The 26077-nt window shown below is 42.6% G+C and overlaps 1 protein-coding gene across 1 annotated transcript in view; it reads right to left on the reverse strand.

Annotated features, from left to right (window-relative positions):
• The window catches only part of wdr32 (WD repeat domain 32), a 55452-nt gene that overhangs the window by 2999 nt on the left and 26376 nt on the right, over nt 1–26077 (reverse strand). The window contains exons 4-6 of the mRNA XM_048620517.1: nt 20757–20959; nt 13690–13806; nt 790–935 (exon numbers count right to left, since the gene is read on the reverse strand). Coding sequence (XP_048476474.1) covers nt 790–935; nt 13690–13806; nt 20757–20959 — 466 coding nt within the window. The remainder of the gene's footprint in view (nt 1–789; nt 936–13689; nt 13807–20756; nt 20960–26077) is intronic.

Consider the following 26077-nt stretch of genomic DNA (forward strand, 5'->3'; position numbering starts at 1 on the left):
GGATGAACACAGCAGGCCAAGCAGCTAACCCTAACCCTAACCCTATCGCAGCCTCTCTGCTCCTATGATGCTGCTTGGCCTGCTGTGTTCATCCAGCCCTGCACCTTGTTGTCTCGGATTCTCCAGCATCTGCAGTTCCTACTATCTCTGATTCCTTTAGGAACCGACCAGCTTGACCAGCAGTTTTGCTGCCGAACCAATCTTGGTGGTCGACATTGAAATTCCCACCCAAAATGCCTCTTGCCATCCTTAGTGCATCTTCCAAGTGCTGTTCAAAACAGATTTGTACTGATGCATCAGCCAAGGGAGGACAGTCCATGATAATCAAGGGGTTTCCTTGCCCATGTTTAACCTGAAGCCATGAGACTTCATGGGGTCCGAAGTCATGCTAAGGACACCAAGGACAACTCTCACCAGACTGTATACTACCCCTATTGGGTCTGTCCTGCTAGTGCAACAGGACTTATCCATGCTTGGTTATGGTTGCACACACAAGTTGAGTTACAGGTTAAAAAACGGCCAGACTATGAAGTGTTTGTTTGAGAGTCAGCTACTAAATGGGGACGGGGTGGGGGGTCGTGTTGAAAGATTAGTCAAAAAGAAAAGGAAACTGAAATCTGATAAGGCCCTTGAGGAATATAAAGGAGGCAAGAAAGAACTTAAACAAGGAATTAGGGCTAAAAGAAGCCATGACTAAAGGGCCTGTTCCTGTGCTATATCGTTCCATGTCTATGCCCTCTACACTGAAACAAATCATCTCAGATTTGAAATATTATCGAAACCGCTCACCTCTTGGTCATCAGTGATGCTAGTGCATCTAATTAATGTAGCCCAGCCTTTGGGATGGAGTTGTAATGATGTGATACAATTCCCTCGATCTCTTTCTGCAGGAATTTCTGGTGTTAAAACTTCAAGGCTATTTCTTGGAAATTCAGCTGTAATATAAATTTAGTCATTTTGAAGCTATGGGATGCAGTGTCTAGACAATCTGTAAATTTGTACTTAAATTATTACGTTGACTTTAATAAATTTATAGCATTAGAAAATTGCAGATTATTGCTGAAGAGGTATGTTACTGAACTTTTTGTCTTGCACCCATTAGGATAAAAAGAAAAATTTCAAACAATCACAACTTTTACTACAGGAGGAAAGTGATCGGGAATTGATTGGCCATAGTGTGGCTACGGAGAAAGCGAAAGTCAAAAAGGCACACTGGTATTAATTTTGTTCATGAAGAATAGGTCCCTGAGTAAATGCCAACCCAATGCCAGGAGTCAGGCCACACCCGCTGATGGGCTAATTGAATCAAACAGCACATGCCTCCAGTTGTTTACAAATGGCATAGTACAGACAGTCCTAAATCAGCCCGTGCTTGCAAAGCCCAAAACAAAATATCCGCTGTTAGATGTGATTCTGTGATTGGGCAGTATTTGCTGAGCAATCCTCAGTGTGCTTACAGCTACACTAACACCAAATTTAAGATGTTGAGTTTTGCTGTCAAAAGGCACCTTTTGATGCAGTTTTTCATCTTACAATCATCAGGACAATTCGCAAGGGGAAAACCAACATGATGCTGCATGAGAGGAGAGCGCTGATTGGATTCTGATTGGGAGGGGTGTTGCCATGGAGAACGTACCAATTAATAACAACTGAATTCTCATTTTTCAATGTCTAATTTGAATAAACTATGTTTTGTTGAGAAACTATTGAGAAATTGACCAGGAGATTCTCTAATACAGTCTAGTGCAAACCTATCTTCACTGGTCAGTATACATATTGAGATTCCTATATTTCCAAGTACTGTTAATAAGACCGGTCTTACAATCTCATAAATAGGGCCCAAACCATATGTATCACCATTCAAACCTGATGCTGAAATAGGGTGCATCAAAAGTATTCTGCAGGATAAATGGCTATCTTGATCAGATCATTTCTTGCTACATATGCAAATCATTAAAGGCCCTAAGACAATCATTCCTAGACTTGAAAAATGCCCAGTCGACATCCAATTACCCAGGAAGGGCAACATTTTGCCAACATTAGACTAACAGATAAAGCTAGCTATTACACACTGCAAATAAGCAGTAGCAACACAAACTTCATTCACACTAACAGGATACTGCTGTCAGGCCAAAGTGAGATTCTGCCCATTACACATTGGAGTCATGTGGTATGTAAATGTCAATGTCATGGTGAATGCAGCTATGTTGCTGTATGTCCCAAAGACTGGCAGACAGTATTTAACAACACATCCTTTCAGCTGGTCACAACAAGTACTGACTTGCAAAACTTGCATTCAAGTGTCCAATACTAGATGCAACCCGCCATTTAGATAATCCCGAACCTGTGATGTATTACACTGATAACTTTGACAACATTTTCAGATTATCAGTCGGACTTTCATATGGTGCACTTGCATATAGTGGAAGCTACATATTAATACACAAGGCCCTTTTCTTGTAGACAGAACAAACATGTTCATGCACTGTGTATGTTTCAACTCAATAAAACAGGTATCAGCCATTTGTTGGCATATATTTCAGGGCAAAGACCTGACCATTCAGTCAACTTGCCTGGTTTTAGTCAGGTAGTTAAATGTCAATCATTGTCAATGAGTGCATTCTTCATGGCAAAGCATCTACCAGAATTCACTTAGCAACTACGTGGAGGCGACGGCCTTGTGGTACTATCACTAGACTTAACCCAGAGACCCAGGTAATGTTCTGAAAGAGTTTAATGATGACCGTGAATTCATTGCCAATTTGTCAGGGAGGAAAATCTGCCATCTGAACCTGGTCTGGCCTACACGCGACTCCAAACCCATAGCAATGTGGCTGACTCTTAAAATGCCCTCTGGGCAATTAGGGGTGGGCAATAAATGATAACCTAGCCAGCAATGCCTCATCCCATTAAAGAATGAAAACAAACAAATCAGCACTCTCTTCTTATGCAGTGTAAAAGTTAGTTTTCCCCTCAAATTGGTATTCTTGCAAACGGGCCTGACGAGTGCAAGATGTAAACTTTACCTTTGATACAATATGGCATTTTTCAGCAATACTCAAGATCTGTACTACCAAATTTAAGATGATCAGCAAACTTGTAATAAGCTTCATTCATGTTTGGCAGGTGTGACATACATTCATATGTAGAAACTCGCTTTCTGCCAACAAAAAAAAACACATACTTAAGCCTTGCATGTTTCTCAAAGTGCCCGAAAGCATGGAGAGCAAGGAGTTCCCAGTTGTTTTCTTCATGACAATGCCTCAGACAAAGAAGAATCAACTTGCCAACCAGTCATTTTTGTATAAATTCTGGTGATTCTTTGAAATCTAGCATTCTTTTATTAGTCATGGTAAGCAAAAGATGAAAAGCTTTGGCAACGTGTTTCCCTTGTCAGCTGCATTCAAGTACCATACTACCAAGCAACAAATTGCAGATTATCATATTCTATAAACGATAAACTGAAATTTTAAAATATAACCTGTGCAATGATTAACAAGACAGTTAGCTAGATGAGATAGTAGGAACTGCAGATGCTGGAGAATCTGAGATAACAAGGCATGGAGCTGGATGAACACAGCAGGCCAAGCAGCATCAGAGGAGCAGGAAGGCTGACGTTTCAGGCCTAGACCCTCCTTCAGAAATGGGGGAGGGAAACGGGTTCTGAAATAAATAGGGAGAGAGGGGGAGGTGGATAGAAGATGGATAGAGGAGAAGATAGGTGGAGAGGTCAAAGAGGCGGGGATGGAGCCAGTAAAGGTGAGTGTAGGTGGGGAGGTAGGGAGGAGATAGGTCAGTCCAGGGAGGACGGACAGGTCAAGGGGGCGGGATGAGGTTAGTAGGTAGGAGATGGGGGTGGGGCTTGAGGTGAGAGGAGGGGATAGGTGGGAGGAAGGACAGGTTAGGAAGGCGGGGACGAGCTGGGCTGGTTTTGGGATGCGGTAGGGGGAGGGGAGATTTTGAAGCTTGTGAAGTCCACATTGATACCATTGGGCGGCAGGGTTCCCAAGTGGAATATGAGTTGCTGTTCCTGCAACCCTCGTCCTCACCCTCAACAACTTCTCTTTCAATTCCTCCCGCTTCCTACAGAAAAAGGGGGTGGCCATGGGTACCCGCATGGGCCCAAGCTATGCCTGCCTCTTTGTAGGTTACGTGGAACAATCCCTCTTCCGTACCTACACTGGCCCAAAACCCCACCTCTTCCTCCGTTACATTGATGACTGTATCGGCGCCGCGTCGTGCTCCCACAAGGACCTCAAACAGTTCATCCACTTCACCCCAACCTTAAGTTCACCTGGACCATCTCTAATATCTCTCTTTCCTTCCTGGACCTCTCTGTCTCCATCTCTGGCAACCACCTAGAAACCAATATCCATTTCAAGCCCACCAACTCTCACAGCTACCTAGAATACACCTCCTCCCACCCACCTTCCTGCAAAAATGCCATCCCCTATTCCCAAATCCTTCGCCTCCGCCGCATCTGCTCCCAGGATGAGGCACTCCACTCCTGTACATCTCAGATGTCCTCGTTTTTCAAGGACCGCAACATCCCCCTCTCAGTGGTCGCGAACGCCCTCGACCGTGTCTCCCGCATTTCATCCCTCACACCCCCTCCCCGCAATAACAACCAAAACAGAATCCCCCTTGTCCTCACGTTCCACCCCACCAACCTCCGGATCCAACGCATCATCCTCCGATACTTCCGCCATCTGCAATCCGACACCACCACCAAAGGCATTTTTCCCTCCCCACCCTTATCTGCTTTCCGGAGGGACCACTCTCTCCGTGACTCCCTTGTCCGCCCCACACTCCCCTCCAGCCCCACCACACCCGGCACTTTTCCCTGCAACCGCAGGAAGTGCTACACCTGCCCCGACACCTCCCCCCTCACCCCCATCCCAGGCCCCAAGAAGACTTTCCACATCAAGCAGATGTTCACCTCCACACCTGCTAATGTGGTATACTGCATCCGCTGTTCCCATTGTGGCCTCCTCTACATCGGGGAAACCAAGCGGAGGCTTGGGGACCGCTTTGCAGAACACCTACGCTCGGTTCGCACTAAACAACTGCACCTCCCAGTCGCGAACCATTTCAACTCCCCCTCCCATTCCTCAGACGACATGTCCATCCTGGGCCTCCTGCAGTGCCACAACAATGCTACCCGAAGTTTGCAGGAACAGCAACTCATATTCCGCTTGGGAACCCTGCAGCCCAATGGTATGAATGTGGATTTCACAAGCTTCAAAATCTCCCCTCCCCCTACTGCATCCCAAAACCAGCCCAGCTCGTCCCCGCCTCCCTGACCTGTCCTTCCTCCCACCTCAAGCCCCACCCCCATCTCCTACCTACTAACCTCATCCCGCCCCCTTGACCTGTCCATCCTCCCTGGACTGACCTATCTCCTCCCTACCTCCCCACCTACAATCACCTTTACTGGCTCCATCCCCGCCTCTTTGACCTGTCTGTCTCCTCTCCACCTATCTTCTCCTCTATCAATCTTCTGTCCACCTCCCCCTCTCTCCCTATTTATTTCAGAACCCCCTTCCCCTCCCCCATTTCTGAAGAAGGGTCTCGGTCCGAAACATCAGCCTTTCTGCTTCTCTGATGCTGCTTGGCCTGCTGTGTTCATCCAGCTCTACACCTTGTTATCTCAGTTAGCTAGATGGTTAGCTTGTGGTTCAGACCAACATGAACAGGACAAATTCAATTCCTGTTCTGGCTGAGGTAGACCAGGGACCTGTCTCCTCACCCTTCAAAGGAGTGGAAGGCAATGGCAAACCACCACTCTCAAAAATTGCCCAGAAAATAGCTCAAAGAAGAATCAGCAATGAACCAAATGTTACAATCCCCTCACAAAAAAAAATGGTGGATTGAGAGTAGCATGGATATTGCAGCTGCTACTGCGATTGCAACCTTACTTCTAGATTTCTTATTACATCTCCTTTTATTTTATGTTATAGATTTTAAAAAATTTCACGGTTCTTTTCTTGATTCATTTTGTTTCTTTTACAATCAAAAAAGCAAAACAAAAAAAAGCATTTTTTTAAAAAACAGAGTTGTGTTTACGGAGCTTTTGGAGAGGCCTACATGTGGATGGCTCAAGCTTTTTTTTCTAAATTAGACACTAGAAAGAAATGATGTGCATAGAAGGAGAGATTATGTTCTTAACATTGTTAAAGAGATTTTTTTTAAATCTTGGAGGAGTGTTTTTTTTTAAAAATAGAGTTGTGTTTAGAGTTTTTAGAAAGGCCGACATGCTCTGGAGTGAGACATTTTTATACATCAGGATATTGAAAGCTGTCTGTTGGACTACTTGAGGATGCGTCAATTTTAATGCGATTGTTCAGCTAAGTGGTTGATTTCGTTTAAGATTTATATTTTTTTGCATGCTTAATATTAATTCTTTAGGTAGGGAAAGTAGTTTATTTTATATACAAGATGCTAATAAAGCTGCTTCTTTTTAGACTTAATGTCATTGAGGGAATACAAGAGACAGAGTTAGATAGCTAGTAGATTTAGAGAAGTAATCATACAGCAGGATCAGTCAGATAGACGGGCGACTGTCAGGAAAGGTAAGAAGGTATTCAGAAGTCTCCTGTGGCTATTCCTCTCTTAAACAGTTATTCAGTTTTGGGTACCATTGAAAGGGATAGTCTCTCAGAGGGGGAAAAAAAAAAGGAGACAGTCAAATCTTGGGCACTAAAAATCAATCTTATGTTAGGTAGAGTTTGACAAAACTTAAAAGAACAGTTGTTATTTGGAACTCTCCTGTCGGGGGCACAGGCAGGAGATTCTACAGCAGTGAGTGTAAATCTAGGATAGTATGTTGCTTTCCCAATGCCAGGATTAAGGACGTCTCAAAATGTTTGAAGCATATTGTTAAAAGGGAGAGTGAGAAGCCAGAAGTTATTGCACATGTTGGCAGGAATGACATCATTAAGGAAAAGATTAAGGCTTTACATACTGAATATAAGAGGTCAGGTTGAAGATTAAAAATTAGAACGTCAAAAGTAGTAAGCTCTGGTTTGCTTCCCATTCCAAGCTCGAACGAGGGAAGGAAGAAACAGATAAAGGAGATAAAACAATGGCTGAAGAGGTGGTGTAATGTTCAGGAATTCCAGTTCTTGAATCATTGGGATCTCTGCTGGGACAGAAAAGACCTGTTCAAAAAGGATGGGTTTTACCTGAACTGGAAAGGGACCAATGCCTTAGTGGGGAGATTTGCTAGCTCTATTAAGGGAGACTTTAAATTATTAGAAGGTTGTGGGGGGTGTTCCTTAATTAACAGAGTAAATAGAAAGAAGGACTGTTCTGAATCTGAAATGGACAAGTTAATTAGAAAAGGCAGGCAAAAGCAATTCAGAGAACAAAGTAACTCTGAAGAGTTAGACTGCATTTATTTCAATGCATGGGAGTCTTATAGGTAAGGCTGCCGAACTCAGGACATATTTGGAAACACAGGATTGGGATGTCATAGCTATTACAGAAACTTGGCTGAGGGGTGGGCAAGACTGGCAGCCCAATTTTCCAGATTTCAGATGTAATAGGAAGGATAGGAAGGGAGGCAAAAGAGGAGGGGGAGTGAAGTTTTTGATTAAGGTAAACATTACTGTTGTAACTAGAGAAGATATTTCTAAAAATAAAAAATCATCCAGTGAAAACATATGGGTCGAAATTAAAAGAAAGAAAGGGATGATCACCTTGATGGGATTATGCTATAGCACTCCCAAATTGAAAGCAAACATGTAGAGAGATCTCAAATATACGTAAGAATAATATGGTTGTAATAGTCAGGGATTTTCATTTTCCAACACTGACCGGGACTGCCATAGTGTTAAAGGTGTGGATGATGAAGAATTAGTTAAACGCGTTAAAGAGAATTTTCTTTATCAATATGTAAATGTTGCTACTAGAGAAGGAGCAAAACCTGACCTTCTCTTGCGAAATAAGGCAAGGCAAGTGACTGAAGTATTAGTAGGGGAACACTTTGTGACCAGTGGTCATAATACTATTAGTTTTAAAATCGTTACGGAAAAGGATAAGTCTTCCATAAAAGTTAAAGTTCTTAATTGGAGTAAGACAAATTTTAATAGTATGAAACAAGAACTTTCAAAGCTGGAATAGACTATTCGCACATAAAGGGATGATTGACAAGTTGGGGGCCTTCAGAAGTGTCAGTGTAAGAGAGTTCAGAGGCAGTATGTTCCTGTTAGATTGAAAGGTGAAGCTGGTAGGATTAGGGAACAATGAATGAATAGAGATATTGAGACTCCAGTTGAGAATAAAAAAAAAAATCATGCATTAGATATAGACAACTGGGTTCAATTGAATCTCTTGAAGAGTATAAAGAGAGTAGGGGCATTCTTCAGAGGAAAATCAGAAGGCAAAGAGGAGATATAAGATAGCCTTGGCAAATAAAGCAGATTAAGGATAATCCAAAGAGATTCTACAAGTACATTAAAAGCAAAACAGCAACTAGAGAGACATGGGCCCCTCAAAGATCAAAGTGGTCACCTTCGAGTTGAACCTCAGAAGATGGGAGAGATATTCAATGGATGTTTCACATCAGTATTTATTGTTGAGAAAGAAGTGGAGGCTAGAGAGCGGAGAGAAATAAATATTGATGTTTTGAAAATAGTTCACATAACAGAAGAGCAAGTGCCAGTGATCTTAGAAAATATAAAGAGTGGATAAATCTCCAGGACCTGATCCAGTGTATCCCAAGATGTTGTGGGAAGTTTGGGAGGAAATTGCGGACCCCTTGCAGAAATATATGTATCATGTATAACTATGGTGAGATGCTGGACGACTGGAGAGTGGCTAATGTTGTGCCTTTGTTTAAGGAGGGATGTAAGGAGAAGCCTGGGAACTGTAGACCTTAAAAATATGCCCGCTATCTTGAAAGCGTCCACCCTAGGGAAAAGACACCTTCCTTTCACTTTATCGATATCCTTCATCCTTTTCGGTGGTGGCTAAGTTGTTTGAGGTGATTCTGAAGGATAGGTTTTACATGCATTTGGATAGGCAAGGAATGATCAGGGATCGTCAGCATGGGTTTGAGCGAGCAAAATCATGTCTCACAAACTTGATTTAATTTTTTGGGGAAATAACCAAGAAGATTGATGAGGGCAGAGTGGTAGACTTGGATTGTTTGCTTGGACTTCAGTAAAGCCCTTGACAAGGTTCTGAATCGTAGACTAATTAGTAAAATTAGACCACATGGGATTCAGGGTGAGCTTGCCAATTGGATACAAAATTGGTTTAATGGCAGGAGACAGAGTGGTGGTGAAGGGTTGTTTTTTGGACTTGATCCTGTTACCAGTGTTCCACATGGATCGGTGCTGGGTCAACTTTTGTTTGTCATTTATATGAATGACTTATGTGAGAATATAGAAGGCATGGTTAGCAAGTTTGTGGATGACAACAGAATTGGTGGCATAGTTGACAGTGAAGAAGGTTTTCTAATATTACAAAGAGATCTTGATCAATTGGGTCAATTGGCTTAGGAGTCACAGATCAAGGTCAATTTGGATAAATGCCAGGTATTTCATTTTGCTAAAATAAACAAGGCCAGCATTTATACAATTAAAAGTAGAGCCTTGGGTAGTGCTTTAGAACGGAGACACCCAGGGGCTCAAGTACATAATTCTCAGAAGTTTGTATCACATGTAGACAGGGTGGTTAAGAAGGCATTTAGCACGCTTGCCTTCACTGCTTAGACCATGGACTATAGGAGTTGGGGCATCACGTTGAGGTTGTACACGATGTTGGTGAGGCTTCTTCTGGCGTACTGTGTCCAGTTCTGGTTGCCCTCTTATAGGAAGGATATTATTAAGCTGGAGAGGGTTCAGAAAAGATTCACCAGGGTGTTGCCAGGAATGGAAAGTTTGAGTTATAACAGGAGACTGGATAAGCTGGTACTTTTCTCACTGGAGTAGAGGAGGTTGAGGGGATGACCTTATAGAGGTTGTTAAATCATGAAGGAAATAACTAAGGTGAATGAAAGTGGCTTTTCCTAGGGTGGAGGCTTTCAAGATTAGCGGGTATATTTTTAAGGTGACAAGAGAAAGATTAAAAAAAGACATGAGGGACAACTTTGTTTTGCACAAAGAGTGGGTCGTGTGTGGAATGAACTTCCAGAGGAAATGTTAGATCCATGTACAATTACAATATTTAAAAGCCATTTGGATAAGTATATGAATAAGAAATGTTTGGAGGGACATAGGCCAAGTACAGGCAGGTGGGACTAGTTTAGTTTGGGATTATGGTTGGCATAGAATGGTTGGACCATTGAGGTCTGTTTCCATGCTGTATGACTGTATAACAACTTTTTATCAGTTAATAGCAGATTGGATGACACAAGATATTGTCTTAAAATGCAATCAGTGCAGCAAACAGACTAAACACAAGACTGACTAAACACTTTTTATTGCAATTTATACTATAAGAACACAACTTGTGGATAACAGTTGATAGAGCTAAAAACAGCATCAGGTATATACTACAATGTTCTTTAGTTGAAAGAAACAGGACACAACATACCTCTCAACCTAATAATGCTAGATGTATTATAAAGAATATGATAATTGGAAACTTAGATGAGGAAGAACTTCTTCACTTAGAGGATGGTGTATCTTGGGATTCTGTACCCGAGAGCTGTAGAGGCTGAGTCATAGCGTATTATTTAAAACAGGGACTAATAGATTTCTAGATAGTAAAGACAGAGGGATAACGGGACCATGCAGTATAATGGGCTGATAAGTCTGAATGTTTTCCAGGCCTTACTGCATTTGGACATGGGTTTCTTCAATATCTGTGGAGTCACAAGTGGTACCAAACATTGTGCAATCAGCAGCAAACATTCTCACTTCTGATCTTATGGTACAGGAAGCTCATTTATGAAGCAGCTGAAAATGGTTGGGCTTTGGACATTACCCTGAGGAATTTCTTGCCCTAAAAACATCTCTAACTTATGATAGGTCCATTGCTAGCAATATAAGACAAAAAAACCAAAATTAATTAAACAGTAAGAGCTCTAAAAAGGAAGCATAAAAAGAAATTGGCATCATAATGATCCTAAAAAAAAAAATCTGATTTAGCAGACATTCTGATTGGCAAGTTGAGATTTGTAAGGATCAATGTTTGGGCCTCAACTATTTCACGTATTTATTAATGAAGTAGGTATAAATATTAGCAACATTAGATATAGAAAGACAAATTATCAAAGATTGCCATTACTGAATTTCATTGAATTCAGTTTTGATAGGGCTCTTTGTTGCTACACTTAGTTAAATGCTGTTTCAATGTCAATGTCAAGGGGAGTTACCCTCACTGCCCTTCGAGTTCAGCTATTTCATCCATGTTTACTTAGAATTCTAGTAAATCTATTCTGTAATGCCTCACATACCCATATGTCTTACTTAAAATATGGTCCCACAATTACAATGTTTAAACACTGGAGATATGGTTAGTAAGTTTGCAGATGAAAGCAAAATTGGAGGCACGGTGGACAGCGAAGGTGGTTACCTCAGAATACAATGAGACCTTGATCAGATCGGCCAATGGGTCAAGCAGTGGCAGATGGAGTTCAATTTAGATAAATGTGAGGTGCTAGATTTTGGGCCAGGCAGGACTTATACACTTAATGGTAAGGTCCTGGGGAGTGTTGCTGAACAAAGAGACCTTGGAATGCAGGTTCATAGTTCCTTGGAAGTGGAGTTGCAGGTAGATAGGATCATGAATAAGGTGTTTGGTATGCTTGCCTTTGTTGGTCAGTGCATTGAGTATACGTGTTGGGAGGTCATGTTGCGGCTGTACAGCACATTGGTTCAGCCATAGGAAGGATGTTGTGAAACTGGAAAGAGTTCAGAAAAGATTTACGAGTGTGTTGCCAGGGTTGGAGGGTTTGACCTACAGGGAGAGGCTGAGTAGGCGAGGGCTATTTTCACTGGAGCGTCAGAGGCTGAGCGATTATCTCACAGAGGTTTATAAAATCATGAGGGAACTGGATAGGGTGAATAGCTAAGGTCTTTTCCCCAGGGTGTAATGGTCCCACAATTACAATGTTTAAACACTGGAGATATGGTTAGTAGATTTGCAGATGAAACTAAAGGGCATAGGTTTAAGGTGAGAGGGGAAGGATTTAAAAGGGACCTGAGTGGCAGCTTTTTCACGCAGAGGGTGGTGCATGTATGGAATGAGCTGCCAGAGGAAGTGGTAGAGGCTGGTACAATTACAACATTTAAAAGGCATCTAGATTGGTACATGAATAGGAAGGGTTTAGAAGAATATGGACCAAATGCTGGCAAATTGGACTAGATTTATATAAGATATCATAGACTATCACAGAATCTCTACAGTGTGGAAATAGGCCATTTGGCCCATCGAGTCCACACCGACCCTCCAAACAGCATCCCACCCAGATCCACCCCCGACCCGAGACACTATGGGCAATTTAGCATAGCCAATGCACCTAGCCTGCACATCTTTGGACTGTGGGAGGAAACCTACACAGACGTGTGGAGAATGTGCAAACTCCACACAGACAGTCACTCAAGGTGGAATCAAACCGGGGTCCCTGCTGCTGTGAAGCAGCAGGGCTAACTACTGAGCCACCATGCTGCCCAAAACGGTTGAGCCCCAGAAACTGGCAAATGTCTGGTTAGCATGGACGAGTTGGACCGAAGTGTCTATTTCCATGCTGTATATCTCTATGACTCTACGTAGCTGACGATAACTTTGTAAAGAAAGGCCCCAATTTATGAATATCCGACTTACAAAAACTTGTACGAATGGGATTCCATATTACTATCAATTTTAAGGATGCAACATGTGAACATTTGCTCATACTTACTAATGGACGTTTGGTACTGAATTGCGTTTCAACTTGTGTACAGATCAACTTATGGACATAATCAGGAACAGAACACATTAATAACCCAGGCCTCTCCTGTACAGCTACAGTATAACATCCATCCACAGTATTCTAGTCTTCCAGCTTTAAAAGCCAGCATTCCGTACCATTCTTGATTAATTTCTACAGCCATTCATGATTTTTTATATGAACTACAAAACCCTTCAGATCTCCAATGTTTCTCAGTTTGCATCATCTAGGAAGTACCCTAAAACTATCATTAGGGTATCTGCTTTGGACCCAAGAATGTTTGCTTATTTTAAATCTGTTTGTCACAACTTTTCACATGTAGTTAGTCTGTCAAGCAGCCATTCAGAGGTTCCAAATTCAGTAATGGCAATCTGTGATAATGTAGCTTTCTATATCTAATGTATCTAGTCTTTAGACATAATTCATTAATCAATACATGAAACAGTTGAGGCCACAACACACATCTTTACAAGTGTCACCCTGCCAATCAGAATATCTGTCAAGTCTGCTGTTTGTTTGGGTTCATTATGATGTTCCATGCAAGTTTCTTTCGATGCTTCCTCCTTGGAGCTCTTACTACCTGTTTAATCAAATTTGTTTTTGTTTTATATTGCTAGCAATGGACCTATGATAATGTTAGATGTTTTCAAAGTTGGCTTCTCATTTTTGCCTCAACTAAATAAGTTGAAACTAATCATCACTTTCACTTATTAACACTAAAGAAATTGAAACAAACTCATGTTGTAAGGAGAAGGCTTACAAAAAGAAAACTAATACTACATACTGCTCTGATTTATCACCATTACCTTCTCTCTCCATCCGAACACAAGACTGTGATGGGTCTTTTTCAGAGTTCTGGTTTGTGCTTATTTGATGATGTTGTGATCGTAAACCAGGTAAGCTGCAAGACGACATGGTTAAATCTAGACATAAAAGCACACAGGTAGTATTTAAAAGATTAACGATTCAAAATTACCAGTACATTTATAAAATAATAGAGATTTCCAAATAGAGATAGAATAAATAGCTATACCAAAAAGTAGAGATGGGAGTGGCTGAGGACAGAAGGTCCAAAAATTGGTGACCAAAAAGAAAAAGATGTCTAATTTTTTTTTGGACAAGGAATCATGTAACTTGAGCATTTTTTATGATCTACAGTGAAATGTAAATGCTTCTCAACCACTTAAAATGAGTGGAATCATTAGATTTAGAGTAGAAACATTAACGATGATTACTGTCAAGTATGTGGACCGATATATTTGTTTTAGCATTCAATCCAGTTGGTGAATGCAATACAGGATGAAATCCGTATGACCAACAGACAATAATCTTGCTGGATATGTTCTCAGAATCCCTACAGTATGGAAGCAGGCCATTCAGGCCCGCAAGTCTGCACTGACCCTCCAAAGAGCAGACCCCACCCACACACACACACACACACACCAGCACCCCCCAACACTCCCGCCAAAACCATGGATCCACTGCTTTTCATCATTTATATACATGATTTGGATGTGAACACAGGAGGTATGGTTAATATGTTTGCAGATGACACCAAAATTGGAATAGTAGTGAACAGCAAAGGAAGTTACTTCAGAGTACAACAGGATCTTGATCAGATGGGCCAAAGGGCTGAGGAGTGGCAGATGGAGTTTAATTTAGATAAATGTGAGGTACTGCATTTTGGAAAGGCAAATCAGGGCAGGACTTATACACTTAATGGTGAGGTCCTGGGGAGTGTTGCTAAACAAAAAGACGTTAGAGTGCTAGTTCATAGTTCCTTGAAAGTGGAGTCACAGGTAGATAGGATAGTGAAGGCGGCATTTGGTATGCTTGCCTTTATTGGTCAGTGCATTGAGTATTGGAGTTGGAAGGTCATGTTGCGGCTGCACAGGACATTAGTTAGGCCACTTTTGGCATACTGTGTTCAATTCTGCTCTCTCTGCTATTGGAAGCACGTTGTAAAACTTGAAAGGATTCAGAAAATATTTACAAGCATATTGCCAGTGTTGGAGGGATTGAGCAATAGGGAGAGGCTGAATAGACTGGGGCTATTTTCCATGGAACATTAAAGGCTGAGGGGTGACCTTACAGAAGTTTGTAAAATCATGAGGGGCATGGATAGGGTGGAAAGCCAAGGCCTTTTCCCCAGGGTGGGTGAGTCCAAAACTAGTTGGCATAGGTTTAAGGTGAGAGGGGAAATATTTAAAAGCGGCCTGAGGGGCATCGTTTTCACACAGAGGGTGGTGTGTGTCTGGAACGAGCTGCTACAGGAAGTGGTGGATGCTGGTACAATTACAACATTTAAAAGGCATCTGGATGGGTATACGAATAGGAAAGGTTTAGAGGGATATGGGCCAAGTGCTGGAAAATGGGACTAGATTAATTCAGGATATCAGGTCGGCATGGACAAGTTGGACAGAAGGGTCTGCTTCTGTGCTGTACAATTCTATGACTGTCAATCACCCTGGAATTACTATCTGAATCATCCACTTTTTCAAGACGGGATACAAGTTAGGCTTTTACTCAGTACTCAAATGAAGGAGAGGAAGCAGCTATGCCGAAATTTATACATTCAGGGTGGTAGTTAGATTGTCTGTTTTTTTGGAGATGGTCATTGCCTGACATTTGTATGGCATGAATGTTACTTGTCACTTTTCGGCCCAAGCCTAGATATTGTCTACATCTTGTTGAATTTGAACATGGACCACTTTAGTATCGGAGGAGGTACGAATAGTGCTGAACATTATGCAATCATTGGCGAACATCCCCACCTATGACTGAAGATGGTTGAACCTAGAACACTACCATGAGGAACTCCTGCAGAGATGTCCTAGAGCCGAGATGTCTGACTTCTGACAACCACCACCATTTTCCTATGTGCCAAGTATTTGAAGAAGAATAGACTTATTAGAGATAGTCAGCATGACTTTATGCTGGGGAGATCTTGTCTCACAAACTTGACTGAGTTTTTTGAGGAAGTTAACGAAGATAATTGATAAGGGTAGGACAGTGGAAGTTGTCCTCAAGGACTTTACTAAAGCATCTGACAAAGTCCCTCCTGGTAGTCTGGTCCAGAAGATAAATCACATGGCATCTATGGTGAGTTGGCAAGTTGAATACAAAATTGGTTTGGTCATAAAAGACAGAGGGTAGTTGTGGAGGAGTATTTTTCTGACTGTGACCAGTGATGTTCTGCAAGGATCAATGCTGGTACCTCTGTTACTTTATAAATATGTTTAAAAATGATTTGGATTGAAAATGTAGATAATCTGTTTGGTGCAGATGTGGATAGTGAGGAAGGTTATTAAAGGATACAGTATGACAGAAAAGTTGGACAGAGAAATGGAAGATGGAGTTTAATCTAAGTGATGTCATGCATTTTGAGAGGTCAAATGCAAAAAGGGAATTACACAGGAAATAGCAGGACCCTGAGGAGCACTGATGTATAGAGTCATCTTGGGGTGCAAGTCCATAGCACCCTAAAAGTGGCAAGACAAGCGGATAAGGTGGTAAAGGCGGCTTATGGCATGCTTACCTTCATTGGTCAGGGCACTGAGTTTAAAAGTTGGCAAGGCACGTTGCAGCTCATAAAACTTTAGTTAGGCCATATTTGGAGCTCTGTGTGCAATTCTGGTCACTACACTTTAGGAAGGATGTGGAAGCTTTGGAGAGCGTGCAAAAGAGGTTTACCAGGATTTTGCCTGGATTGGAGTGTATCAGCAAGGAGAGGTTGGACAAACTTGAATTGTTTTTGCTAGAGCATTGGAGGCCAAGGGGCGACTTGATAGAAGTGTATAAAATCAGAAGAGGAATGGATACGGTGCATAGTCAAAGTGTTTTTCCCACGGTAGAAATGTCAAATACTAGGGGGCATAGATTGAAGCTGTGAGGGGAAACGTGTAAAGGAGCTGTGCGAGCAAAGTTTTTTTTTAAAACAGAGAGTGGTCGGTGCCTCAAATACACTGGTAGGAGAGGTGAGTGAAGCAGATACAATAGAAACATTTAAGAGGCATTTAGACAGACACCTGAACAGGCAGGGAATAGAGGGATATGGACTATGTGCAGGCAGATGGGATTAGTTTAGAATGACATATTGGTTGGCACAGACACAGTGAGCCAAAATGCTTATTCCTGTGTCCTACTGTTCTATGTTCTATGACTCCAATCAAAGGCGAGATTTCCCCCAAGTCACTCTAACTTCAGTTTTGCTAGGGTTCCTGGATGCCACACTTGTTTCAATGTGGCTTCAATGTCAAGGGCTGTCACTCTCACCTCTGGAATTCGGCTTTTTTTTTGTCCATGTTTAAGCTAAGGCTGTAATGTGGTCAGGAGCTGAGTGGCTGTGCTGGAACTGAAACTGAAACTAAGCATCAGTAGCAGGTTATTGTTAAGCAGGTGCTGCTTAATAGCACTGTTGATAACACCTTCTATCACTTTACTGATGATGGAGAGTAGACCGATGGGGTGGTAATTAGCTGGGTTGGATTTGTCCTGCTTTATGTATGCAGGACATTTCTGGGCAATTTTTCCACAGTGTCTGGTAGATATCAGTGTTTAGCCGTACTGGAATAGCTTGGCTAGGGGTGCAGCAAATTCTAGAGCGCAAGTCTTCAGTACTTTTGCAAGAATGTTGTCAGGGCCCATAACCTTTAAACTATCCAGTGCCTCCAACCGTTCCTTGATATCGCATGGAGTGAATTGGGGCAACACAGTGGTCAGCACTGCTGCATCACAGCACCAGGGACATGGGTTTGATTCCTGCCTTGGGCAACTGTGTGTGGAGTTTGCGCACTCTCCCTGTGTCTGTGGGGGTTTCCTGTGGGTGCTCCAGTTTCCCCTCTCAGTCCGAAGATGTGCAGGTTAGGTGGATTGGTTATGCTAAATTGGGTGGGAAATGCAGGGATAAGGTAGGGGGTGGGTCTGGCTGGGATAGTCTGAGGAGGGTTGGTGTGGACTTTATGGGCTGAATGGCCTGTTTCCACACTGTAGGGATGTTACGGATTAGGAGACTGGCATCTGTGATATCAGGGATCTCTGGCGGAGGCTGAAGATTGTTGCAAATGCTTTAGCTTTTCCTTTTGCACTGATGCCTTTTCCACATTAAGAAGACTCCTCCACCTGTCAGTTATTTAATTTCCCACAACCATTCACGACTGAATGAGGCAGGACTGCAGAGCTTCAATCTGATCTGTTGGTTGTGGGATCACTTAGCTCTGTTTATCACTTACTGCTGATACTGTTTGGAATGCAAGTAGTTCTGTTCTGTAGTTTCACCAGGCTGACACCTCATTTTTAGGTGGGTTTGGTGCTGCTCCTGGCATGTCCTCCTGCATTCTTCATTGAACCAGTGTTGATCCTGGCTTGAGGCTAATGATTGAGTGGGGGATATGTCAGGCCATGAGATTGTGGATTGTGTTGCAGTGTGAATCTGCGGCTGTTGATGGCCCACAGTGCCTCATGGATGCCCAGTCTTGAGTTGCTGCAACAGTTTCAAGTCTGTCCTGTTTAGCGCAGTGATAGTGCCACACTACACGATGTAAGGAATAAGTAATGTGAAGGCAGGAAGTACTTAGAAATTCATGATGAAATAAAGCTAAGTCAGTACAGCTTCATCAAGGGAAGGTCATAACTGACAAATCGTTAGAATTCTTTGAGGTGGTAACAGGCAAGTCAAACAAAGGAGGACGTAATCTGATATTTTCTGATGAAGGGTCTAGGCCCGAAACATCAGCCTTCCTGCTCCGATGATGCTGCTTGGCCTGCTGTGTTCATCCAGCTCTACACCTTGTTATCTCAGATTCTCCAGCATCTGCAGTTCCTGCTATCTCTGAGGACGTAATCTATTTGGATTTCCGAAAGGCCTTTGATAAGGTGCCCCACAGGAGGCTGCTAAATAAGATAAGAGCCCATGGTATTAGAGCCAAGGCACTGGCATTGATAAGAGGATTGACCGACTGGCAGAAGGCAGAGACTGAGGATAAACAGGGTTTTTTTTCCAAGATGGCAGCCGGTGACTAATGGAATTTGGCAGGGGTCAATATTGGGACCACAACTATTCACATTGTACATTAACAATCTGGATGAAGGAAATGGGAGGCTAAGTTTGCAGAAAACACAAAGATAGGTGGAGTGACAGGTGGTTTTGGGGAGGAGGGGAGGCTGCAAAAGGACTTGGACAGGCTGGGAGAGTGGGCACAGAAGTGGCAGATGGAATACAATGTGGGAAAGCGTGAGAATATACACTTTGATAGGAAGAATAATGGCGTGGACTATTTTCCAAATGGGGGAAAGGCTTCAGAAATCTGAAGCACAAAGGGATTTTGGAAAAGGATTCTTAAGATTAACATGCGGGTTCAGTTAGGAAGGCAAATGCAATGTTAGCATTTATTTCAAGAAGGCTAGAATCCAAAAGCAGAGATGTACTGCTGAGGCTATATAAAGCTCTCATCAGACTGCATTTGGAACATTGCGAGCTATTCTGGGTCCCGCATCTAAGAAAGGATGTACTGGCCTTGGCGTGGGGTAAAGAGGAGATTCACAAGAATGATCCCGGGAATGAATGCTTGTCATACAAGGTGCAACTCAGTTCTCTGGGTCTCTACATGATGGCTTTTGGAAGTGAGTGAGAGTATGAGGGAATGTGCATACTGAAAGGCCTGGATAGAGTACATGTGGAGGATAGGTTCCCAGTAGTACAAGAGGACTCAAGGGCATAGCCTCTGGGTACAGGCAAGACCTTTCGATTGAGAGGAGGAGGAATTTCTTCAGCCAGATGGCGATGAATCTCACTGCCACAGAAGGCTGTGGAAGTCAAGTCACAGAGTGTCTTTAAGACAGAGATATTTAGATTCTTGATTACTAAGGGGATGAAAGGTTACAGGGAGAAGACAGGAGAATGGGGTTGAAAAATGTACCAGCCACGATGGAATGGCAGAGCAGGCTCAATGGGCCAAATGGCTTAATTGTGCTCCTATACCTATGGTCTTGTGGTACATGGTAATCAATAAGAGGTTTTCTTACCCATGTGCCTTCATGGGGTCTGGAGTCAACATTGAGGACTCCCAGAAAAAACAATCCTGATTGGTATACCAGTGTGCCACTACCTCTCCTGGGCCCATCCTGCCACTGGAACAGGACATATGTCTGGGACATTGTAAAGTATGATTCTGTAATTATGATGAGGTCAAGCTCTGAGACACAGCTCTCCCAGTTTTGGCTCTAGACCCCAGATCTAGTACGGAGGACTCTGTGGAGTTCACAGATCTGTTTCTGCCATTGTTGTTTCTGGTGTCCAGGTCGATCCCATGTGGTACATCCAGTTTCACTTCCTTTTTGAGACGTTATAGCAGCTGTCACAACTAAATGACTTGCATAGCCATTTCAGAGGATGGTTAAGAGTCAACCACATTGCTGTGACAGAAACCAGGCAAGGACGGCAGTTTTATCCCCATGTAGGTTCATGATCAACATGTGACTCAATTTCAGATTTGTTAATGAATTCAAAATCAAATCTCCAGAATTTTACCAGAGTTTCTGGATTAATAGTTTAGTGATAATACCGCTACACCATTGTTATAGTTGAGGGGAGACAGTCATCAGCGAGAAGTCATTAAATCACCATGTGCATGCAGGAGATTCTTGCCCAGCATGTCACATTGCGAGGAGAAGCAAGAAGCAAGACAATCTTTCCAAATTGATCATACCATGCCTGCCACAGAGCAGATGAAGAAATCAACACAAAATTTAAAATTCAATCTGAGTGACTATTTTAACAACAAAATATAGTAGGAATAGATTGTATCAACAAACTTACTGGTTTTTAAGACAGCGACTTTCAGAATATGATAGTCATAATGTTCGATGTACTAACCTGTATTTGAAGCAGAACGCTTGCCTCTCAAACTGCGATAGTTAGAAACTTCCAATGATTGCGTTAAATCAAGGTCATGAAGAATTAGAAGATAACCAGATGATGTTGATATTAGCATCTTTGAACAGTCTGGTGTTAAACGCATTCGCATCAGGTAGCGGGTGTGGAAAAATTTCTTATGTGGACAGCCTTCCTCTGTACATCTGTTTCACAAAAATTTGATAGTAAGTACTATAACCATAGACATAGAAACACAGAAATTAGAAGCCGGAACAGGCAAATGCCCCTTAACTCTGCTCCACCACCCAACATGATCATGCTGATCCTCTATCTCAATGCTGCATTCTGCTTTCTCCCCAAATCTTTTCAGGCCTTTATAAATATATCTATTTCTTTCTTGAAAATATTCAGTGACTTGGCCTCCACAGTCTTCTGTGATAGAGAAGTCCATGAGTTCGCTGTCCTTTGAGTGAAGAAATATCTCCTCATGTCAATCCTAAATGGTCTATCCTATATCCGGAGACTGTGACTGCTGGTTATAAAAAGCAGGGAAACATCCTGTCTGCATCTGATGTGTAGCTCTTTTTGAATTTAATAAGTTTTAATCACATCCCCACTCATCCTTCTGAACTTCAGAACCAATCTCTCCTCATCAGCCTCTGCAATACAATGAGTGGGCTATGATCAGTCTGTTGACATCACCATCAACAGTCCAGGGGAAAACGGCTAATGCAGTCTCGGAGACTTACAGAAAGCAGTCAGGGGTCTGGGCACATTGGTCAGGGGGTAGGTCACGGTAAGTCCCTTAGGTCGGACTTCAGAAATTAAGGGGAAAGAAGGTTGTTTGGGGGGGGGTGATGAAATAGCAGCAGGAGCCTCAGCATTTTAGCTTTCAGAACTGAGAGCTGCAGGCTCTGGACAAGGGTGCAATACAATTACGAAGCGGGTGGGCAAAACTGTACAAGATGACTTGGAAGAGTGTAACAGGAAAGGATGTTGGTGGTTGGGGCTTGTACATGCTCAAATGGCACTTGGCATCAAGAGTGGGCATGGGGTAAAAGATGAATTACAACACCGAGCATGGCCGCCTCCTCATACGGCTGCATGAGTGGGAAAGGTAGAACCAGTGGAGATTAATGTAGATGGGCTGGGTAGGGACGTGCGGAAGTGTGAATCCTATGGGTTTGAAGGGGTGGGCGACACAGGCTCATCGACAAGGTCAGCTGAGGCTGAGAACTGCTGGAGGAGGAATGCTCACTGTTGCCATCCATCATGCTGGAAATAGAAAGTGTGCAATGGGAAGAAAATGGCCGTGACCACACTCTGAATAGACAGGGCAAATGACAACCTGTAAGGGAGGGGTCTGCAGCACACTGTTCAGAGGGGTTTTAAAGGGCAACAACATAGGTTATATGCCCCAAAAGTCCAGCACAAAGTCCTGTAGGACAAGCACTTGTGGTCACTCTGCACCATTGACCTTCTCTGAAAGTAGCACCTCCCTTCCACAACCACTGCTGGACAACTCTTCAGCAGCTACAACATTATGCATAGAAGGATCATTATCATGAAGGCCAAAGGTACCAGCAGCACAATGCGTACACATTGTTCCTGCCAACTGTAGCTGATATCGGCAGTGAAGCCTATTATTTGACCATGAACTGCTGCTAAATGGCGTGCCCTGATAATGCCCCAAGGTAGCCTTCTTCATTGTGGCACCAAAATGTGCTTAATAAGTTTTCCTCTTTTCCCCTCCCCCTACAGCCAAGTGCACTCCCTGATTCCGCAGCTGGGGTGGAAGGAGCTAGCTCTGATGTAGAGGCTGCTCACCCCGGAGTTTTGACCGGGTAATCCTGGGGTTGCTTTTGTCTACATGGGTGAGACACGCAGAGAGTCGCAAGTTAACTTTCCTCAGCTTGAACTTCCAAGGGTCAGAGAGGGAGAGGCAAGGTGGAGGTGGAAGGCCCAGCCTGAGGAGAAACTGCAGAGGGGCTCATGTGTAGTTCCTCCTCTAGCAGCACGCCTCCCGGCACTGCCCTGTGTCTTTGAGGTTCCATTAAAATTCACTAATATCATAAAGCTTATGTGATGACATAGAAATGGATGGTTTCAGAGACAGAACATAGAACAGTACAGCACAGTACAGGCCCTTCGGCCCACAATGTTGTGCCGAACTTTTACCCTAATCTTAAGGTGCATCTAACCTCCACCCCTACCTTATACTGTCATCCATATGCCTATCTAATAGCCGCTTAAATGCCCCTAATGAGGCTGACTCCACTACACTCTCCGGCAATCCATTCCACGCCCCAACCATGCTTTAGAACAAATAAGATAGTGGTTTCAAAAATGGCAAATGGATTAAACATACATAAATTTAACAATGTACCTAGGAACAAGAAATGTCAACCATGTGTACATGATTTAGTAAAGTAGTAAAAGATTAGCGAAGGATAGAACAGGGCCCTAAGGAACAAGTGGGGTAAATTGTTCACTGAAGCAAACGTATGGCAGAGGTCCAACATGGATACCTTGCTTCTATCTTGACCGAATCTCAACGTGGTGATAATGGCCTAGTTGAAACCGTGGGTGTTGAGCAACTGAGCAGTATAATGATAAATAAAGACAAGGTGCAAAAAAAAAAAAAAAAGGCTGGCAACATTCCAGATAGAGAAGTCGCATTGCCCGGATGGGACGCATCCAAGATTGTTAAGAAAGTTAAGGGAGCAAATCATGGAGCCGTTACAGAAAGTTTCCACGTCTCTCTGAACACACGATTAGTTCCAGGAGACTGGAGGATTGCAAATATTATTTAAAAAAGGAACAAAGGATAATCCTGGAAGCTACAGACCTGTCAGCTTGACATCAATAGTGGGAAAATTGATGGATGCCATAATATCAGATAAGATAAATATACACAGAGAAAAAGAAGTTGATACTAGACGGTTAACATGGCTTTGTCAAGGGCAGATCCCATCTGACAATTTGAGTTTTTCGAGGTGGTGACACAGGTGGATGAGGGAAGTGCCGTGGATGTTGCATATTTGGACTTTCAGAAAACATCTGAGAGTGCCACATAATAGCTTGGTTAGCAAATTGGAATGTTTGGGATTGATGGGTCTTTGGCTGCATGGAGTAGAAGTTAGCTAAAAGAGAGGAAAGAGGACAGGTATAGATGGGGATTTCTCAGATTGGAGACAAGTTGAAAGTGGCATTCCCCAGGCACACTTGTTTTTTTGGATTTATATAACTCATGTAGAGTTGGGTGTTGAGGGCAAAATCTCTTAAATTTGTAGATAACGTTAAGCTAGGGAGAATAGTGATGATGACGCTGAGTGGCTTCAAAGGGACACTGACAAGTTGGTCAAATGGGCAGACACCTGGAAGATTAATTTCAATGCAGAGAAATGAGAGGTGATGCATTTTGGTAGAAGAAACAGAAAGACAATACTGGCTCAATGGTACAACTTTGAAGGGAGTACAGGAGTTGAAGGATCCTGAGATTCACGCGCATTATTCTCAGAAGATGGCCAGAGAAGTTGAATCAATTGTTAAGAAGGCTTATAGGATCCTTGGGCTTATAAACAGAGGCACAGACTCCACATTTGGAGTACTGTGTTCAGTTCTGAGCAGCTTACTTAAGGATGGATGTTAATGGCCTGGACTGAATGTGAAGATGATTTACTAGATTGATATCAAGAACAAGGGAATTTAGATACAAGGAAAGACTGGAGAAATTGGGCTTATTCTTGGAGCAGAGAAGATTAAGATGGTCACCTTATTGAGGTGTTCAAAATTATTAATTTTGACAAAGTAAAGAAGGATATCCTGTTTCCACTGGTTGGTATGTCAGTAACTAGGGGTCACAACTTCAGGATTGTCAGCAAGAGAGCTAGAAGTGAGAAATTTCTTTATTCAGTTGTTAGGATTTGGAATGTGCTGCCTGGGAGAAGAGTGTAGATGGATTCCATAGGAGGTTTCAAAAGCGAGCTGGATATGTATTTGGAAGGGATGAGAGGGCTACGGAGAAAGGTCTGGCGAATGGGATTAGCTATGTAGCTTTCTCAGGAGACTGTACAGACACGATAGGTCAAATGGCCTCCTTCTGCAATGTAAAATTCTGTGACTCTAGACCTTTACTTTCTAACAAAAATTGGACAAGTGGAAGAAAATATGAAGCTAAGGGAAGAAGGTGGGACAATGGTAAGTAGGATTCGCTTTGAAATGTTTGAACAAAAAGGTAGGAGGTGAAATGGCCTCCTTATTTCCTTTCATTTAGATGGAAATGAAACTTTCGTTTATATACCATCTGAGAGAACCTCGGGTTGTTTCAAACTGTTTTGCAACTACTTGTGTAATCACCTCTTACAATGAAGGGAAGCATGGCAGCTAATTTCCATGCTGTAATCTCTCTCAAACAGAGGAAAGATCATTGCTTCAGTAATGCTTGAGAGAGGACTGATTTTCTTCAAAACAAAAGCCACAGATTTTTTTTTTAAATCACCTTTGAAACTAGACAGGGCCTCAATCCAACATTTAAAAAAAAAAGCTGGAGAAACTCAGCAGGTCTGGTTGTATCTGTGGCCAGAGAAACATCTCAATTTCAATACAACTCTTCTTCAGAACTCTAGCATCCACAAGATTTTGCTGCAAATGAGCACCCAATCTGAAAGGCAGCACCTCTATCAATCTGTAATCCCTTAATTCTGTACTGGGTGTTAGCCTCGATAATGTGTTTGAGTCCCTAGAGTGGGATTTGAGCACAGATCCTTCTTGCTCAGGGTTCTGTATCTGAGCCACAGCCTTATCTTTGACAATGGCTAGATATTTGGACATGTTGCAGTGCAGATGCTGTGCCCTTGCTCATCTGGAATTTGCTGGCCAGATGTTGAGATGACTGTTTTATCATTGACTTGCTGGTTCTGTTCAGTCTTTATCTGCAGCTACATGATATTGGCTCCTTTGTTTGGTTACCTGGGTGATCGATACAACCGGAAGATCCTCATGTCCATTGGAATACTCGTTTGGTGTGCTGTGACACTGGCAGGATCCTTCGTCACGAAGTCTGTATGCCAACTTAGCTTTATTTTAATGAATTACTCGTCAAGGTTTGAGACAGTGAATGAAATCCTTTTGTATTAAACTTTTTGTAAATCCTATGTGCAATTACCTACCATCACTCTCAACCAGTTTTTGCTTTAGAAACTGGATGCTATAAATTTGATTTGATTTATTATTGTCACGAGGAGGGGAGTAGCGAAAGTAATTATTGGACCGTTGGAGGTAAAAACAGGAAAAATTATCACGGTGAAGGAGGAAATGAC

The sequence above is a fragment of the Rhincodon typus genome, chromosome 1, assembly GCF_021869965.1.
Source record: "Rhincodon typus isolate 14 chromosome 1, sRhiTyp1.1, whole genome shotgun sequence".
NCBI classification, from domain to species: domain Eukaryota; kingdom Metazoa; phylum Chordata; class Chondrichthyes; order Orectolobiformes; family Rhincodontidae; genus Rhincodon; species Rhincodon typus.